This window comes from Syngnathus leptorhynchus, chromosome 18 (assembly GCF_054491065.1).
Source record: "Syngnathus leptorhynchus isolate UIUO chromosome 18, UIUO_Slep, whole genome shotgun sequence".
NCBI lineage: Eukaryota > Metazoa > Chordata > Actinopteri > Syngnathiformes > Syngnathidae > Syngnathus > Syngnathus leptorhynchus.
The window spans coordinates 3,152,917-3,171,740 of record NC_141212.1 but is presented as its reverse complement, the minus strand read 5'-3'; the positions used below and the strand labels follow the sequence as shown (position 1 = coordinate 3,171,740).

Sequence of the window (18,824 nt, the reverse complement as noted above, 5' to 3'; positions counted from 1 at the left end):
ATGTTCAGTGAGTAAAAGTAGGACGGACCTAGTTTTTAGTTTGAAAAGACAAACCGGAAATACTACATTGAAATTAAGCGTTCGAACCACCTGAATCCCGGGCCAAGCTCATCAGTGTCTGCCGCACACGTGGGAGATCCTTGGAGTCTTCGGGTCCCCTTGTAGACCGGGAAAACTCAAACCATACGCCGTGTCGATCGTTTTCCCTCTCTTAGATCGCTTTGAACATCCACCATTTTCTTTTTAACATCAAGCCGGCGGTCGATTTTCTCCCACTTTTAGCTCTTTTCTTCTCGTTGGTTGTTTCACGTGGAAAACCACTGGATCGTGGTCGTGGCCGCTTGGCGTAACCAGCAACTAAACGCGATCGGGACGAGGAAGCAAGATGTCCGAGAAGACCATAGCCAGCCTCATCCTGGAGGACGGGACGCGGTTTACCGGCAGCCTTTTTGGTGCTAAAGTGTCCGTCTCTGGCGAAGTTGGTAAATAACACCGAACCCTGTTTGTTCTTCAAGAAAATGAGTATTTCGATCGCCATGTTGAGCCAAATTCTGTGAAGTCGTCTTGACGAACCTGTCCGTTGACTTGCTGGAACACGCCTCATAATTCCCCAAATTTAAACTTTAATGTGCCAGAGCAACCGCTACAATTTGAAAGTGACTGCAATCAGGGCATTGCGACATATTCTCAAAACGTGATGTCAGATATTTATCGAAGATCACTTTTGACAGTCAGAGTGGTTTGCACACCCACTAAAAGCTTAAGCTAATACTTATTAGTTATTTACCCTGTGTTCATGCAGATCCGTAAAAGTCTTAAAAGAAATGGATATTGTCAAGAGGTTCAACTATCTTCACCAATGCTTTATTATTGTTGCCCTGTAGTGTTCCAGACCGGCATGGTGGGCTACCCTGAGGCTCTGACTGACCCATCGTACCACTGCCAACTGCTTACGCTCACCTACCCGCTGGTGGGCAATTATGGCGTGCCAGCGGACGAGGAGGGCGCGTTCGGTTTGAGCAAGGTGCTGTGAGATATATTAGACAGATATTTGAAAGGTATGACGGTCACAGTGCGGTGTCTTCTCGCAGTGGTTTGAGTCATCAAAGATCCACGCCGCCGCTCTCATCATCGGGGAGCTGTCGGAGTGTCCGAGTCATTGGAGTTCAGTCAAGTCCTTGGACCGGTGGCTCCAGGAGCAAGGGGTTCCTGGACTACAAGGTGGGAAAGTCACAAATATAAGAAAGTTGTCGAATAGGCGGAATATCAGATTAGCTTTGACCTTTTTGTATCCTGACATAGGTATCGATACCCGCTGCCTGACCAAAAAGATCCGCGAGAAGGGGACCATGTTGGGAAAGCTGGTTTTGGAGGGGACCCCTGAGGACACTGTTCCCTTTGACAATCCTGACAAAAGGAACCTGGTCCAGGAGGTGTCCATGAGGGTAAGGTCATCACACCAGGCTTTAAAATTATGTTTTGCCAGCAATTTTACTCCTTGTGTGTACAGGAGCCGCAATTGTTTAACCCCAGCGGTATTCTGCGAATCACCGTGGTGGACTGCGGCATCAAATACAATCAAATCCGCTGCCTGGCCCAGCGAGGAGCCCGTGTCACCGTTGTACCCTGGAACCACCCGTTGGACAGCAAAGGTCAACATCACACACGCAGTCAAGGCTCTTGAAGTCACCCGGGTTGATTGTCGGTGCCTTTCTTTGTCCTCTCCAGACTTTGACGGTTTGTTCATCAGCAACGGTCCAGGCGATCCGCTTCTCTGCCAGGCCACCATCGAGAACATACGCAAGGTGGTGTGCGTGGATCAGCCTAAGCCGGTTTTCGGCATCTGCCTGGGACACCAGCTGCTCTCCTTGGTCATCGGAGCAAAGACATACAAGATGAAGTTAGTCATTCACTTAGTAGCAACGTGTTCTTTCTTTCGTTAGCCGTTTGTAGCTGTTGAGTTAGACGGATGTCCTCAGTGACCTCAGTTCTGATGTGAAATGTGTCTTCCCCTCGCTCTCAGCATCTGAGCGTTTGTGTTTTAGATTAAGGCAGAATAAACAAAGTGCGATCAAGCGCTTCTGAAAGCGCTGGCTGTTTTATCGGCGGCGTCCAAGGTTACCACGGCCAACAAAAGTTCACGGAATGACAACTGGCAGCATGTTCTTGTGGGATTCTGGCTTTGGGCCAGGAATGGACCATTATCATCACACATTCTCAGGCGCATTTTTTTTTTTTCCAAAAATATTTTTTCAATTATTTGTTCAAATGTTTTTTTCAAAAAACATTTTCATTAATTTGTTAAAATGTTTTTTTTTCAATTTGTTAAATAATTTTTTTTTATATATATATATATATATACACATATCTGTGTGTCATCAATGTGGCAGGTACGGCAACCGTGGCCACAACCAGCCTTGCCTCCACAAGGGCACCGACCGCTGCTTCATCACCAGTCAGAACCACGGCTTCGCTGTGGACCCCGACACCCTGCCGAGCGACTGGGACGTCCTCTTCACAAACGCCAACGATCACACCAACGAGGGCATCGTGCACAACACGCAGCCGCTTTTCAGGTGCAGCCGGCCAACAGGGAAGTTACTTTCCTCACTTCTTCCCGAACAATAACTTTCAACATTTGTTCCCCACCTAGTGTCCAGTTCCATCCTGAGCATATGGCCGGCCCGACGGATCTGGTCGGCTTGTTTGACGTGTTCCTTGACACAGTCAGAGACCACAAGGAAGGCAATGCTGGCAAACCAGGTATTTTTTTTGTTTTTAAGGCCATAGGACCCAGCCTTAGTGAGACACAATTCTCCATTTTATCTCCATAGTGAAGCAGCGTCTGATGGAGCATCTCACCTATCCAAATTCCCCCAAGCCTGAAGAGATTTCCCGACCGAGGAAGGTCCTCATCTTGGGCTCTGGGGGCCTTTCCATCGGCCAGGCCGGAGAGTTTGACTACTCGGGCTCTCAGGTTGGTGTGTTCTGATTTTCAAAAGTTCCTAACATACCTGGATTTACTTATACAAACCTTCTAACCTCCAGCATGCAATCATACTGAATGTCTCTTTTCTTAATAGGCTATTAAGGCTCTGAAGGAGGAGAACATCCAGACAGTGCTGATTAATCCCAATATCGCCACAGTGCAGACCTCCAAGGGTCTGGCGGACAAGGTTTACTTCCTGCCCATTACGGCAGAATACGTCACTCAGGTGTGTCTCTGTAGACATCAAGTCTTTATTTCAAACAAACGCTGACCGACATGTTCACTCCAAGGTGATTAAAAACGAGCGCCCAGACGGCGTCCTGCTCACGTTCGGCGGGCAAACGGCGCTGAATTGTGGCGTGGAGCTGACCAAGCTGGGCGTGCTGGAGAAGTACAACGTGAGGGTTCTAGGCACGCCTGTGGCCTCCATCGAGATGACCGAGGACAGGAAGATCTTTGTGGAGAAAATGGAGGAGATCAACGAGCACGTGGCGCCCAGTGAGGCCGCCATCTCCGTGGAGCAGGTGAGCGGGATTAGCGCCGTCGCTTTCGGACCCAGTTGACTCCTGACTCTTTGTAATCTTGTCAGGCGGTGGCCGCCGCAGAGCGCCTGGGCTACCCCGTGCTGGTGCGCTCGGCCTTCGCCCTGGGCGGCCTGGGCTCGGGCTTCGCCAACAGCCGCGAGGAGCTGACCTCCCTGGTCACGTCGGCCTTCGCGCACACCTCGCAGGTGCTGGTGGACAAGTCGCTGAAAGGCTGGAAGGAGATCGAGTACGAGGTGGTGCGGGACGCCTTCGACAACTGCGTCACTGTGAGTCAAAACTTGATGTCGGTTGCCTGCTCCACCTTTGGCTTGAATTAAAAAAAAAAAAAAAACAACATTCATGTCTTGTTTAGGTGTGTAACATGGAGAACATTGACCCTCTGGGCATCCACACTGGAGAGTCGATCGTCGTGGCGCCCAGTCAAACGCTCAACGACCACGAGTACAATATGCTTCGGAACACCGCCATCAAAGTCATCCGCCATCTTGGCATCGTGGGAGAGTGCAACATCCAGTACGCGCTTAATCCCGAATCTGACCAGGTAAAAAATAGATGTTGATGTTCTGTGCGCTAAAACAAAATTGCCTAATGCAAGATATAATGTAGTGTTGACAAATCTGACCTAGCTTACTTCTTCTCTTTCAGTACTACATCATCGAGGTCAACGCCCGCCTATCGCGCAGCTCTGCTCTGGCCAGCAAAGCGACGGGTTACCCTCTGGCATACGTAGCAGCTAAACTCGGCCTGGGGATTCCATTGCCGCAACTCAAGTATGACCACAAAGATGATCTCAAGCAAGGTCTATTTTGCTGTTTCACCTGGATGGGTGTTTTTTTTGTTTGTTTTTTTCCCTCCCAGGAATTCTGTCACCAACTCAACCACGGCCAACTTTGAGCCCAGTTTGGACTACTGTGTAGTGAAAGTGCCTCGCTGGGATCTGAGCAAGTTCTTGAGGGTCTCCACCAAGATTGGAAGCTCCATGAAGAGTGTCGGTAAGAGACCGTGTTATTGCTGCACCGCTTTGGGGGTTTCACTGCATGCCTTTATTGTCCAGGTGAGGTGATGGCCATCGGCCGCAGCTTTGAGGAGGCCTTCCAGAAGGCTCTAAGGATGGTGGACGAGAACTGCGTCGGGTTTGATCACACGATCAAGCCGGTGTCTCAACAGGTGAGTGACGGAGGTGTTGTGAACGCCTCCTCGTCTTCAGAAAACTGAAAAATGTACTTTTGAAACCAATTTTTTTCTCTGTTCCTTCTCATCACTGCTGTCAGGAGCTCCAAATCCCCACTGACAAGCGGATCTTCGTTCTGGCCGCCGCCTTCCGTGCCAGGTACACGGTGGACCAACTGTACGAGCTGACCAAGATCGACCGCTGGTTCTTGCACAAGATGAAGAACATCGCCGACCACGAGCGACTGCTGGAGAAGTACAACCAGGTGAGATCTTCACCAAAGCACTGAAGTGGAGACCAGGTTGTTATTTACTTGTGTGGAATCGCTTGCGCAGGACGAGAGTCTCATGCCGCCCGAGGTGATGCGCAAAGCCAAGCAGTTGGGATTCTCGGACAAGCAGATCGCGTTGGCTGTCCAGAGGTGGGGAGAGCTTGAAGAGTAGATTTGATTGGTCAATGTGGTTCTAACCCGTGACATCGCCGACCTCAGCACCGAGCTGGCTGTGAGGAAGCTGCGCCACGATTGGTCCATCCTTCCCGTGGTCAAGCAGATCGACACAGTGGCGGCGGAGTGGCCGGCCTTCACCAACTACCTGTACCTGACTTACAACGCCGCCCAGCACGACCTGAGCTTCAGCGACCTCCACGTCATGGTGATCGGATCGGGCGTCTACCGCATCGGCAGCAGCGTCGAATTCGACTGGTGCGCGGTGGGCTGCATCACCGAGCTCCGGAAGGTGCGGCCTCTCAAACGCCCGCCCCCGCTCTTATAGTCCATCGCCGCCTTCGCTTTGATCCGTTCGTCTCCTCTCGTCCTGCAGATGGGCTACAAGACCATTATGGTGAACTACAACCCCGAGACGGTCAGCACGGACTACGACATGTGTGACCGCCTCTACTTTGATGAAATCTCCTTTGAGGTGCCTTTGGAGCTCATTTGCCTTGAAAAGCTTCAGAAACACCCACTTGAGATTTGATGTTGTGTGTGTTGCTCTCAGGTGGTGATGGATATCTATGAGCTGGAAAACCTGGAGGGCGTGATCCTCTCCATGGGCGGCCAGCTGCCCAACAACATCGCCATGTCGTTGCACCGCCAGCAGTGCCGCATCTTGGGAACCTCGCCCGAGTTCATCGACTCGGCGGAGAACAGGTTCAAGTTCTCCAGAATGTTGGACACCATCGGCATCAGCCAGCCTCAGTGGAAAGAACTCTCTGATACCGAGGTAACGTCTCCACCTAGCTGCAGCTTAAGTTTTAAAAATATGTCACCCAGACACCCTGCCCAATGCCAACTTGTGTCTCGGCAGTCTGCTATATGTTTTTGTGAGACGGTGGGCTACCCATGCTTGGTTCGGCCGTCCTACGTGCTGAGCGGTGCCGCCATGAACGTGGCCTACAGCGACAACGACCTGGAGAAATACCTGAGCAACGCCGTGGCCGTGTCCAAGGAGCATCCCGTCGTCATTTCTAAGTTCATACAGGAGGCCAAGGTGAGACCTAGGGAGGCCCAATCCCATAAACGACATCGGGTTTACGTCACTAATCGAATCCTGTAGGAAATAGACGTGGACGCGGTGGCGAGCGACGGCGTGGTCTTGGCCTTCGCTGTGTCGGAGCACGTGGAGAACGCCGGCGTGCACTCTGGCGACGCCACGCTGGTGACGCCCCCTCAGGACCTCAACCAGAAGACCATCGAGAGGATCAAGATCATCGTCCACGCCATTGGGCAAGAATTGCAGGTCACGGGACCCTTAAATCTGCAGCTCATTGCGAAGGTGATAAGATTATTTTAATTGTTCTTATTTTTTAATGTGCTTTGATTATTGAACCCTTTTGTGTTATTATGACATAATTTCCCTTGTGTCTCTGTGTTGCCAGGACGACCAGCTGAAGGTGATTGAATGCAACGTTCGCGTCTCGCGCTCCTTCCCCTTCGTATCCAAGACGCTGGACGTGGACCTCGTCGCCCTCGCGACGCAGGTCATCATGGGCGAGGAGGTGGAGCCGGTGGGCCTGATGAGAGGAAAGGGCATTGTGGGCGTCAAGGTAAGCTCTCCTTCCATTTTTTGGGGTATTTCCTCTCTTAACATCCAACGTACGTGTTCCTCTCAGGTTCCTCAGTTTTCCTTCTCACGGTTAGCGGGTGCAGACGTGGTGCTGGGCGTGGAGATGACCAGCACTGGAGAGGTGGCCTGTTTTGGTGAAAACCGCTACGAGGCTTACCTCAAAGCCATGCTCTCCACCGGCTTCAAGATTCCCAAGAAGAACATTCTGCTCTCCATCGGCAGCTACAAGGTAAAGCAAGTTTATCCTTCTCAGCACTTTTGTATCACAGCATTGAATCTTTTAAAGCTCCAATTTTGCAATTTCCCATCGATCCTGAACGCACCGTCTAATACTTTGTGGTATTTGTAGAACAAGAGCGAGCTACTGCCCACAGTTCAAACTCTGGAGACGCTGGGTTACGACCTTTACGCCAGTCTGGGCACTGCTGATTTCTACACGGAACACGGTATCAAGGCAAGTTGACCCCCCCAGAAAATGTAACGATCCTTTTATGGCATTTTTGTCATGTCCAATGTTTGCTAGGTGACAGCCGTGGACTGGCCATTCGAGGAGGACGAAAGCGATTGTCCCACCAAGGAGAAGCAGCGGAGCATCATGAACTACCTGGAGGAGAACCACTTTGACCTGGTGGTCAACCTCTCGATGAGGAACAGCGGGGGGCGCCGCCTCTCCTCCTTTGTCACTAAGGGTTACCGCACCCGCCGCATGGCCATCGACTACTCGGTGCCACTCATTATCGACATCAAATGCACCAAACTCTTTGTGCAGGTAGGTCCTTTCAACTTTCCTTCAGTTTTACCTCCGTTGTTCTGTAAAAATAATTATAATAATAACTCTAATGCTCGTTTGCAGGCTCTCCGTCAGATTGGCCGAAGTCCGCCGGTGAAGACTCACATCGACAGCATGACCTCACAGACATTAGTCCGCCTGCCTGGTGAGTTCCTGGTTCCTCTGCAAATATAGAATAAGATTTTAGAACATTCCAAGTCTAATGATGATAATCTAGTTTGTGAACAAGGGGATTACATTTTTGCTTCCTTTGTCTGCCAGGCCTCATCGACGTCCACGTCCACTTGCGGGAACCCGGCGCCACCCACAAGGAGGACTTCTCCTCGGGCACGGCGGCTGCCCTTGCTGGCGGCGTGACCATGGTGTGCGCCATGCCCAACACCTCCCCCGCCATCACCGACGGCACCACCCTGGCCCTCGCTCAGAAGGTACGGTAGATGTTGTCGAAAAGAGACCGGGCCAACAGGAGTCACTTATGCGGCTTGCTTCTGGTGTGTGTTGTGATGTCACAGCTCGCGCAAGCCAGCTGCCGCTGCGACTACGCACTTTATTTGGGCGCCACCTCGGACAACGCGGCTGTCCTGCCGTCCATTTCTAGTCAGGCTGTCGGCCTGAAGATGTACCTGAACGACACCTACTCCACCCTTAAGATGGACAATGTCTCACTGTGGATGGAGGTACGCTCCCCTTCACACCGCACCACCGGCAGTTGTCATAATTTGACCATTTTCTTCTCTTTGAAGCACTTTGAGAAGTGGCCCAAGCATCTTCCCATCGTGGCACACGCTGAGAAGCAGACGGTGGCCGCCATCTTGATGGTGGCTCAACTCTACCAGCGGCCAGTGCACATCTGCCATGTGGCCAAGAAGGATGAGGTAAGATGCTCTCCTCTCACAGCCAAAGAAGTGGTTAAAAAAAAAAAATGTTCTTGAGTAAAACATTTCAAATAATGGATAGAATTGACTCGCTATTTTTTTCCCCATCCACTCTCAGATCATGATCATTAGGGCTGCCAAGCAGAAGGGCATCCATGTGACATGTGAGGTGGCGCCCCATCACCTGTTCCTTTGCGACGACAACGTGGTGGAGATCGGCAATGGGCGAGCGGAGGTGCGACCCATGCTGGGCTCCCGCGAGGACATGGAGGCCCTGTGGGAGAACCTGGACATTATCGACTGCTTCGCCACTGACCACGGTCAGGAAAAATTGATCAAATTGCGACGAGATGATATTGTAAGACCATATCGGCCAAAATCCAATTTCTGTCTTTTTTTTTTTTTTTCCAGCTCCTCACTCGGTGGAAGAGAAAAACAGTGACCATCCTCCTCCAGGCTACCCCGGCCTGGAGACCATGCTGCCGCTGCTGCTCACCGCCGTCAGCGAGGGACGTCTGACTTTGGATGACATCATCCGTCGTCTTCACGATAACCCGCGCCGCATCTTTAACCTGCCCATGCAAGAAAACACTTATGTGGAGGTACGACGAAATATTCACGACGAATATTTAATATTTGAGCTCGGATTAGAATTGTTTTTAAATCGGTTGAAGAATATTGTAAAGTTTAAATGCTAGTTATTGTTTGTATAAGACTCTGTAGTTGCTAGAAATAGAGTTGGGATATAAAAACCTGGTATTGTTCTTCTGCGGACCAGGTGGACTTGGAGCATGAGTGGGTGATTCCACAGGCTATGCTTTTCACCAAGTCCAAGTGGACGCCGTTCCAAGGCATGAAGGTGAAGGGCAAAGTTCTTCGTGTGGTCTTGCGAGGAGAGGTGGCCTACATCGACGGGCAGGTAAACCTCTATGGATTGTTTTGGGTTTGTATTGAACTAAAATCCTTGCTTGTTTTGTTTTTATGTACATATATTTAATTTTTTTTGTCAGGTGTTGGTGGCACCAGGTTACGGCGAAGACGTCAAGAGCTGGCCAGTGGCTTCCGTCCTTTCCCCCGAAAGCCCAATGGTAAGGAGTAGAAATCCCGTACAGAGCATGCATAAAATGTTCAAGTCTCGCTTCTCTCCTTTAGACCCCCGAGCGTCCTCGCCCGACCCCTCCCCGCGACGGTCCTGTGCGAACTCGAGCAGCCAGCCCTCGACGTTCGGCTGGAGACAGTCGCTACCTGCAGCCCGCCCGCACCCACCGCTCTTCCGACCCTGGAATGCCACCAGGTAGGGATGGACACTTGCTTTAAAATCAATTAAAAGTTATGTTTGTAGTTCTAAAGTGCATAACTGTGCAGAGTTGGTCATGCTGCCGCCCTCGGGTGTGGCCGAAAGCTACGGCCACCCGCCTCCGCTGTCCAGGCTTCTGTCCCCCCAGCCCGGGCCTGGCCAGACGGTTGTCGGCCAGCTGCCGCACGCCCACATGTCTCCTCTGCTCCACCCCCTGGTTGGCCAGCACGTCCTGTCCGTCAGACAGTTCAGCAAAGACCAGGTCGGACCCGGGACAAAACTCACACACCGATGCGGTCAACATAACAGTAACGTGATGGTTGTCCATTTCAGATGTCTCACCTGTTCAACATTGCACACACGTTACGCTTGCTGGTTCAGAAGGAACGTAGCCTCGACATACTCAAGGTAGGTGCACTAGTCCCTCCCTTCTTTACCTATTTTTTTTTTTTTGTTTGACATAAAATTGCCCGACGACCGCCGCAGGGCAAAGTGATGGCGTCCATGTTCTACGAGGTGAGCACCCGCACCAGCAGCTCCTTCGCGGCGGCCATGCAGCGTCTGGGCGGCTCGGTGGTCCACTTCAGTGAGTCCACATCGTCCACGCAGAAGGGCGAGTCCCTGGCGGACTCGGTGCAGACCATGAGCTGCTACGCTGATGTTCTCGTGCTGAGACACCCATCTCCCGGCGCCGTGGAGGTACGGTCATATTTAAAAATTCCTTTGACTCAACTTCAAAGTGTTATTTGAATGTGTTCTTGCTGTGATGTCATCCAGAGCGCATCACGCCATTGTCGCAAGCCAGTCATCAACGCAGGCGACGGGGTAGGGGAGCACCCCACCCAAGCTCTTCTGGATGTCTTCACCATCCGGGAAGAGCTGGGCACAGTCAACGGCATGACAGTGAGGTCCGCCGCCCCTTTTGTATTGCGAGGACGCGGCTTTTAAAAGTTTGCGTTTGACTTTGAAAACAGGTCACCATGGTCGGCGATCTGAAACATGGCCGCACCGTCCACTCGCTGGCCAAACTGCTGACTCAGTACCGCATCACATTACGCTACGTGGCACCAAAGAACCTCCACATGCCGGCCGAGATCATCGACTACGTGGCCTCCAAGGGAATCAAACAGGTATGTTTTCATTTGGACTATTGCGGGGATGGACGACTCAACAGAACGATGATGTCGTTCGTAGGAGGAGTTCGAGAGCATCGAGGAAGCTCTGCCTGAGACCGACGTCCTCTACATGACCAGGATTCAGAAGGAGAGGTTTGCATCTGAAGAGGACTACAAAGCTGTAAGAAGGCGCTTTTTCCATTTCTACTCTCTAGATTTTAGTTAATTGTATTTTTTTTTTTTTTCTGTGCAGTGTTTCGGTCAGTTCATCCTCAGCCCTCACATCATGACCGCCGCCAAGAAGAAGATGGTAGTCATGCATCCGCTGCCCCGAGTTAACGAAATCAGGTTCGATTTTGACGTAGTCACGTCAGCGCTTGAATATTTGCAGTTCTATCCTTTATGTCATCTTGCAACAAGAAACAATGTTTTGGTGACATTTCAGTGCCGAAGTGGACACTGACCCGAGGGCAGCCTACTTCCGCCAGGCGGAGAACGGCATGTACATCCGAATGGCCCTGCTGGCCACCGTACTCGGACGATAAACTGGCGGCATCTTTCAAACTGGTAAGTAGTCGAGGGACTCTTGTTATTTGATAATGTTTTTTTTACATTACATTGCTCTCTTCTTTACAGTCTTTCTTGCTGTCAATTATTTTGGGACCAGTTTTTTACTTTAAAAGGGGAAAGAATGCTGCTTTCGATTCAGACAACTTATTCACTAAAAAGATTTCCCCGCCCCTTCTCTGATATACCTCATGTTGTTTAAATGTGCAACATTACCCCACGATCTAAGTGTCATTTTTACGTAAAGTGGGGGTTTTACCGTGAATTATATGTATCATTGTTACAGATCACAGGGAAAGGTTACTATCAAGGATATATTATGTCACTGCAGTGTTGGAGACTTGTTTTATATCATGCAAAAAATAAAATGATGGTAATCCCCTTGCAAATTATTATGTTGATGAGTGGATATTGCAATGGACAGTCCTTAACATAGTACTCTGAAAGAAAGACACCAAACCTTAGGCACAGTAACTCTGGTTCAAGTATTGTCTATTATGTTTCATTATGGTTTGTTTTGTCGTGTACTTTTGTAATGAGTGAGATGGTATCTATACCCGATCGCCATATATATATATATTTTTTTATGATAAATTTTGATTTCATTTGTGTATATGGCTATTCGAGTTTATTTTAATCCCTTAGTTTGCGGTTTTATTATTTTTTTTTGGGGTCATTTTTCAACTGCTGCAAATGCGACGTCTCGCCAAATAACGAATTTTTCCGTCGTGACATTGAACGCATCTCGACGTCATTCCCTGGAAAGATCCTGACAGCGGGCTGACATTACACCGGCGCTGTTCGGCTTGGCTCGGTTCGCTTAACGGCGCCGCCATATGAATACTCGACCCCGGCTAACCTTCCCAGCGTGCTACCGAATCCATGATCGGGGGTCCGGACGCTAAACCAGATGATCCAGTCAGCATCCCGGCGAGACACCGCTTTCAGTTAGCATCAGGTACCACACACACACACACGCGTGCACACACACTAGTTAGCAAGATGCTAACAGGGTGAGGAGAGGCCTATAAAAAATGCAATTATTTGGTGTATTAATGTCATACTGTATAATCATGTCATTAAATTTTTCACTGACAGCGATTGTCAAATAGAATAATAGAAAGTATTTAATTGTCAACGTGCCGGGAGATTAACATTAGCCAGAGGATTAAGTCTAGCCAGGCAAGGACAAGGGCGACAAACACGCAGCGTCACTGCTGTCCGCCACAGTTTCTGCAACACATTGACGAGACAGACTGAAATGCACTTTTTTTTTTTTTCTAATCCCATATTGAATTTAAAGGACCCCCTAGTGCTATGCCCTGAACGTAACCTCGCAGGTTGCACAGCCCGCGCCAACCTACCATGCATCAGCAGCACATAATCATAAAAGCTACTCAAGTAGTCACTAATCACATTTAGTTGCACAAGAGAGCCAGAATATTAGGAACAGTATACAGTGGTGCCTTGAGATACAAGTCACCTGGATTCAGGAGGTTTTCAAATTACAAGTTGTAATTCATATGATTTTTTTTGGGGGGGGAGGGGGGGGGTAAGAGTTGAACAGGTGAGGCATGATGATGTCTGCATTGCTGAAAGAACGACTTGTTTTGTTGAGAATGGAGGGTTGTGAGGTTTTTTTTCCCAGATGAGCTAAATTTAGATGCAAGGGTGTTCAAAAGAATAATTGGTGCATCGTTATATCGTCAGTAACTGTTAATTTATCGTGGGTGCCTGTGAGTGTCATCATGTCCGCATGTGTGTGTGTGTGTGTGTGTGTGTGTGTGTGTGTGTGTGTGCATGGCAGGGTTGATTAAAACAACATCCTTCTTGAGCTGTCTCCTCTCTGTCGAGTTGTCTTTTAATGACTTTGATACGCTTTCCGAGGGCAGTCAGTTGACCCAAAGCTGCCCAGGCCTGCTCATTAAGTGAAAGGTCGGCAAAATGTAATCTTCTTAGCTGAACCCGTTTGTGTGTGAGTGTGTATTACACTGGCTACTTCCTTGGGCTTTAAAATGTGTTCGTAATGATTTTCAGGTTGTTTTTTTCATGATTAAATAGATTTTTTGATTCAATTCATTGCATCTTATGCTGCTCCTTCTATATTGTGTGGCTTGGCCACTTGGGGGCAGTATAATACTGTCAGCTCCTCAGTACAGCAGTAATATTAGTCGTTTACCATAGATAAAGAATTTTTGTTTGTGTTGACATGTAGAGCGGCGGTGAGCCATGGCTAACACCAACCCCCACGCCAACCCCCATGCGTCGCGGGCCCAGAGGAAGATGTCCACGGTGGGGGAGAGCGTCTACAAGGTGTTGGGATTGGAGAAAGGCGCCTCGGCCGAGGACATCAAGAAAGCCTACAGGCGAGCGCTCGTGTCGATTCACACACACACACATTCCTAAAGTAACTCTCAAACTCGAAACCTTACCCTTCGTCTCCCGGCAGGAAGTTGGCGCTGAAGTACCACCCGGACAAGAACCCGGACAACCCGGAGGCGGCGGAGAAGTTCAAGGAGATCAACAATGCTAACACCATCCTCAACGATGAAACCAAGAGGAAGATCTACGACCAGTACGGCTCCATGGGACTGTACGTGTCTGAGCAGTTTGGGGAGGAGAGCGTCAAGTACTACTTCCTCATGTCCAAGTGGTGGTTCAAGGTGAGTTCGAGTCACCGCCGACACAGATGCATACATTCTTCTTTGAGCGCCTCATCGAGTTCCTTGTTTTTTTCCGATGCCTTGCGCGTAGGCTCTGATGCTGTGCTGCACGCTGTTCAGCTGCTGCTGCTGTTGCTGCTGCTGCTGCTTCTGCTGCGGCAGGTGTAAGCCCCCGGAAGAAGACGACAGCTACCAGTACGTGGACCCCGAGGATCTGGAGGCGCAGATCAAAGCAGAGCAGGACAACGGTGAGCCTTGAAGATGATTCTGTGCGTTTGATCATCGCCAATGTAGATGTTGTGTGCGGCGAGACAGAGATGCCAGAGTCAGATGTGAAGTCGGCCACAGGGGGGCGCTGGACATTTCTCTTGACGTTGATTTTCAAAAACAGGCAACACAGTAATCATAGGCCAACCCTCGGCCAGCGGGGGCGGCGCCCAGACCCCGGACGGCAAAGGTCCACCCACCCCGCTGCCCATGCCGCCCCCGCCTGCACCCGAGTCCGAGCCCGGGTTGCAGCAAGAAGAGGAGAAGCCCCGCGAGAGCTTGCCCGAGTCAAAATGACTCGTAAGAGCCGCCGTTTCCTTTGCCTCGCATGTTGCCTGCTCGTCATCAAGTCATAACCGAACTTATTCCTGTTGACCTTTGTTGTGTTTTTTTTTGGACTAACCGCTTCAATATCGGCTCGATGTGTGATGAAGCTTATTTGCATGTGCACAACTCACAATACACGTTCGCTGAAGCATTTGATTAAGAATGCACTCAAAGTGCTTTCCTCCCCCAGGACGATGAAACTGGACGTCATGAATCAACAGCAGCAAAGAGGTGCACTATTATTATGTCTTTTTTTTTTTTTAATTGTTTTACTATTATTATTAAATTAGGTAGCTATAATGACTTTTTTTTCCTTACTAGGAAGCCCCCTTCGTCCCCATGCCTCGAGCACTGGACCACCGCCCTTATTCCCCACGTGCCGGACCTCCTCTAAGGAAAGTTGCATCTTCTTGTTCTTCTGTGGACCTCCTGCATCTTTCTTCCTCCACGTCACCTCCACACGGTGCTTTATCCCGAGAATGAGCAGGAAATGACGCAACACTGTTTGGGGAGCATCGGACCACTTTCCTCTTTTGCGAGTCGAGGCACTGATGGGAATTCAATGTGCATGCAATTTTATTTTATTTTTTTTATATCGGACTGCATGCGCTCCGTAAAGTTATGCAGAATCTGCTCCCTTTTTGTTTAGTGCCACTCGCTACAAACAAAAGAATCAACCAGCAAATGGAAATTTCCTCCCAGGAGCTCGATGTAGCCCGCTGACAGCCGTGCCGGCAGGTTTTCCTCTGTTGCCATAGCAGCAAGTCTATCATTTCACTCAAAATAAGCTGCAAGCGGGGATGAGATGCCCCATTTTCAGTGGCCAATTCTTAAAATGATGGGGTCAGCAAAAATGATCATCCATTTTTCATCAAACCAGCGTTTTAAAATGAGCCATTGTCATGTTGGGAAAAAAACCCAGAAGGCACAGAAACTATTCCAACATTTGAGAATATTAGTGAGAGTCGAGTGAAATGTTTTTTTTTTTGTTAGTCATTTTGTGTCAACAGTGTTGAAGAGCACATTTTGAAGTCCGCTGCTAAAACTTGACAAGATTAGAAGTTGAAGCTGTGTAAATGTTGCTAATTTCAAACTATATTTAAAAAAAAAAAAGCTATTTACCTCACACAACCAAAATTTATCAATCAGCAAAACACATCAAAGATGTCACTTTTATTTTTGTTGTTGTTGTAAATAAGTCATAGATCCGCAGATTTTTTGACATGTTTTTAATGCACGTGTTTTAAGTGTAAATACTTTTTTTTTTCTAAGTTATGTGAATAAGAAAATTTGCCAAGCGGCACTTTGCTAACCTGTTAGCCTAGCTATGGTTAGCCCGCAGCTATTGCTCGAGTCCCTTCATAATAAAAGTTGGACAACCTGTTTAGCTTAAAAAAAAAAAAAAAAAAATCTTTAACACAACAAGCCAAGCTGATTCAAACTGACCATTTGTGTGTGTGCTCTGAAATTTGACCAAATAAAACAGAAAAGATATTTTTACATTTTCTCCAGTTCATAACCTATTTTTATGTTCCTCAATTTTTGGTAATTTTTTTTGTGCTAGCATAATAACTGCACAGAATTTAGCTTCCAACAAAATAGCTGAAGATCAAGAAGACATTTTTGCTGCGTATTGTCATGTTGTCTTTATTCCTCATTTTGTTACATTTTCAGTTTTTGTTTTTTATAAGTCACTTTTGGCAATAAGATCAAATCGACCACATTTACTTGAGTTGTATCAAAGCTCCACGTACGCTCAGTTTCTGGTCGGCGGCCATTTTCTGCTTCTCCAGCTCGTTGAAGGTGTCTTTGATTTTGCGTTGGAGGCCGTGCAGCTCGTGCGTCTTGTCGTTCAATAGCAGGATGAGTTGCGTCCTCCTCTTGGTGGCCACCTCGGCATGACTCTGCAGGAGCTCCTTGCTGTTCCTCAGCTGCCTGTCCAGTACTTGGTCACACATCAAGGAGCTTAACCTGTTTTGGGCGTCGGTCGGAGGATCCTTGCACGCGATCCTGATGACTTCTTCCATCAGGTCGCTCATGGGTTGCTTGTCATCCTGGAGGTGGAGTGGTGTCTCCAAGGGTTCTGGACAGAATTCTTCCGGGATTTTGCCTGATTTGAACTTTTTCGCCACTTCGAGCTGCCATGTGACTTTTTGGAGGGCTTTCTTGGCCTGGAACACCTCGTCGACCTTCTCGTTGATGAGTTTGGTCAGAGCCGACCTCTCCTTGATGGCAGTCTCCACGTCTCTCTGAAGAAGCTCCTTGACATTTTGCAGCTGCCAGGTGACCGTCTGGTTGAGTCTGGTCTTGTGGCTCCAGTGTCCCTGGCTACGTCCCGCTTCGTCCACCTGGTCGTCTCCAGCTTGTTTCACAAGCGTCTGGGATTCCGTGTCTGGGATCTCGATGCCGAAGAGCCGCGTGCAAATCAGAGACTGGAGCTTTTGGATTTTTTCCTTCAGTGCGGCCAGTTGGGCTTCCATTTGGGCATGTTCCTGATCAGCCTTCCACTGGATATCGAGGAGGTTTTCACGATACGTGTGGCACATCTCTTCCGTCTTCCGCTCGAGTTGCTTCAACTTCTGATCCCGTGACTCGTAGTCTTGATTTAACTTGTTCAGTTCCAGACGTTTGACCTTCTCATTGGGGTGCGTCTTTACGATGGGATTCCTCAAGAATTTTTGGAGTTTGAGAATTTGCCCCTGGACCTCTTTTTGCTCTTGTTTCAGCATCTTGATATCCATCGATCCATCCACACCCTGGTTTTTATTCTCCTCCGTGGCGACAAAGACTTGGATTTGTTTCCTTAGCTTGTCCTTATGGTGCAGGTCCTTCGTCTTGCACTCATTGACAAAGGCGTCAAACTTGCTGTAGCGTTGGTCGTGATCTTGCTGCAGATTGTGGATGAGATTACTCCAGTAGTACTCTCTCTCGCACAGTTTGGTCTTCTCCTTGTCGGTCAGGTCGTGTTGGAGCAGCTCCAGCTTCTTCTTGTACTTTTGCTCCGTCTGCAGGAGCTGCTCATTCATCTCCTGTTCTCTTCTAGCCATGTCTTCATTATGCCTGGCCTTCAACATGTTGACAGTGTCCTCGATGTCCATCTGTTCGTCCAGTATCATCTCGCCACGCTCCTTCTCGTAAGGCTTGACCTCCAACTCCTCAACCTTACGCACATGCTTTTCAAAGTCTTCCTGGTGCTTCTTGAGATCCTCCTTGTAGAGTTTGATTCCTCCCAAGTACTCTTTGATGTCTTGACGGTGGTTAAGCTCGTCCGTCTCGATTTCGTTGTACAGGTTGACATACTCGGCGTTGGTCTCCTCCAGTTGTTGGCCCGTCACCTCCCAGAAGGTGCAGAGCATGTCCACTTCCAGCTGGAACTTGTTCCTCTCCTTCATTTCTGTTTCCACATCTATTTTTAGCTGTTCAATTTGGCTTATGAGGGCCTTCACCTCGTCTGACAATTCGGGCGGAGGCTCGGGCTCTTTTGGTGTTTTGGGCCCCTTTTTCTCCTTTTTCTCCTTTTTCTCCTTTTTTCCTTTGCCTTTTTTGGGAGGCATACTTACTTGTCCGAAATTATACCTCTATGAATAGCGTGATCGCTTGCAAATGGGTGGAAACAACCGTCCACAGCACACTATAAAGATGGAACGTTGATGCACACCCACGAAGCCATCCTGTGAACATGCATGACATCACAAAGCTTTGCCTGACCCCTGAAGTCATGCATCTTTTTTTTTTGCATCCTTGTGACAGCACAGATTGACGTCATCTGCATCAACGCGCTGACTTGCTATATAATTAAAACTGATTTATGAGCAACGTTCTGATACGGGGATGTAGCTCAGTGGTAGAGCGCATGCTTTGCATGTATGAGGCCCCGGGTTCGATCCCCGGCATCTCCACTCTTTTGCCTCAGCGATTATGCTTTTAGGAAATCTGCGTTCGCGTTATTGTCTAAATCTTAATACTATTCATTGTCATGCGTTGTCACAAATCTAAATAGAAATATATTTGAAGCGAGCTGTATTTAGAATTCGCACATTTGAATCACATTGACGTTGGGTTTTTTTTCGTGTTGGGAAACATGTTCATTCAGAATACATGTGAACGTGAATTTTAATGATATACTCATCCGAAATGCATTTCCATGCTTTT

General features: G+C 48.8%; 3 protein-coding genes and 1 non-coding gene across 4 annotated transcripts; 3 read left to right on the top strand and 1 right to left on the bottom strand.

The window, feature by feature from the left end:
- The first annotated feature begins 75 nt into the window (after positions 1 to 75).
- Positions 76 to 11,804, top strand: cad (carbamoyl-phosphate synthetase 2, aspartate transcarbamylase, and dihydroorotase). The gene is made up of 45 exons (XM_085938261.1): positions 76 to 482; positions 885 to 1,024; positions 1,092 to 1,221; positions 1,303 to 1,445; positions 1,511 to 1,652; positions 1,729 to 1,900; positions 2,391 to 2,576; positions 2,654 to 2,763; positions 2,835 to 2,977; positions 3,084 to 3,215; positions 3,280 to 3,513; positions 3,579 to 3,800; positions 3,887 to 4,075; positions 4,180 to 4,304; positions 4,393 to 4,526; positions 4,589 to 4,701; positions 4,806 to 4,970; positions 5,041 to 5,126; positions 5,196 to 5,442; positions 5,527 to 5,625; positions 5,704 to 5,928; positions 6,013 to 6,195; positions 6,262 to 6,480; positions 6,584 to 6,751; positions 6,818 to 7,000; positions 7,121 to 7,225; positions 7,295 to 7,540; positions 7,625 to 7,706; positions 7,823 to 7,989; positions 8,074 to 8,238; positions 8,305 to 8,436; positions 8,555 to 8,756; positions 8,848 to 9,038; positions 9,215 to 9,355; positions 9,447 to 9,524; positions 9,589 to 9,730; positions 9,802 to 9,995; positions 10,067 to 10,141; positions 10,220 to 10,432; positions 10,511 to 10,636; positions 10,708 to 10,863; positions 10,928 to 11,029; positions 11,102 to 11,196; positions 11,294 to 11,415; positions 11,485 to 11,804. Exons 1-44 carry the CDS (start codon positions 386 to 388, stop codon positions 11,391 to 11,393), a joined length of 6,699 nt encoding a protein of 2,232 aa, XP_085794387.1. The 5' UTR covers positions 76 to 385; the 3' UTR covers positions 11,394 to 11,415; positions 11,485 to 11,804.
- A 136-nt stretch (positions 11,805 to 11,940) lies between these two features.
- Positions 11,941 to 16,172, top strand: dnajc5ga (DnaJ (Hsp40) homolog, subfamily C, member 5 gamma a). The gene is made up of 7 exons (XM_085938267.1): positions 11,941 to 12,373; positions 13,631 to 13,781; positions 13,865 to 14,078; positions 14,170 to 14,326; positions 14,470 to 14,645; positions 14,863 to 14,903; positions 14,994 to 16,172. The coding sequence occupies exons 2-5, from the start codon at positions 13,645 to 13,647 to the stop codon at positions 14,640 to 14,642; spliced, it is 681 nt and encodes a 226-aa protein (XP_085794393.1). The 5' UTR covers positions 11,941 to 12,373; positions 13,631 to 13,644; the 3' UTR covers positions 14,643 to 14,645; positions 14,863 to 14,903; positions 14,994 to 16,172.
- LOC147042386 (dynein regulatory complex subunit 4-like) lies at positions 16,032 to 18,382 on the bottom strand. The gene has a single exon (XM_085938264.1). The coding sequence runs from the start codon at positions 18,224 to 18,226 to the stop codon at positions 16,397 to 16,399; it is 1,830 nt and encodes a 609-aa protein (XP_085794390.1). The 5' UTR covers positions 18,227 to 18,382; the 3' UTR covers positions 16,032 to 16,396.
- Positions 18,383 to 18,499: 117 nt separating this feature from the next.
- On the top strand, positions 18,500 to 18,571 carry trnaa-ugc (transfer RNA alanine (anticodon UGC)). Its single transcript has one exon. It is a non-coding gene; the product is annotated as a tRNA-Ala (tRNA).
- Positions 18,572 to 18,824: the final 253 nt, after the last annotated feature.

Excerpts from the sequence above, each read along its gene's own strand:
- dnajc5ga (XM_085938267.1), top strand. The coding sequence starts at position 13,645 with ATGGCTAACACCAACCCCCACGCCAACCCCCATGCGTCGCGGGCCCAG. Across the intron at positions 13,782-13,864 it reads GACATCAAGAAAGCCTACAG|GAAGTTGGCGCTGAAGTACC; the intron begins GCGAGCGCTCGT and ends GTCTCCCGGCAG. Across the intron at positions 14,327-14,469 it reads CAAAGCAGAGCAGGACAACG|GCAACACAGTAATCATAGGC; the intron begins GTGAGCCTTGAA and ends TTTCAAAAACAG.
- LOC147042386 (XM_085938264.1), bottom strand. The coding sequence starts at position 18,226 with ATGCCTCCCAAAAAAGGCAAAGGAAAAAAGGAGAAAAAGGAGAAAAAG.
- cad (XM_085938261.1), top strand. The coding sequence starts at position 386 with ATGTCCGAGAAGACCATAGCCAGCCTCATCCTGGAGGACGGGACGCGG. Across the intron at positions 3,801-3,886 it reads CCTTCGACAACTGCGTCACT|GTGTGTAACATGGAGAACAT; the intron begins GTGAGTCAAAAC and ends TGTCTTGTTTAG. Across the intron at positions 5,929-6,012 it reads AAGAACTCTCTGATACCGAG|TCTGCTATATGTTTTTGTGA; the intron begins GTAACGTCTCCA and ends GTGTCTCGGCAG.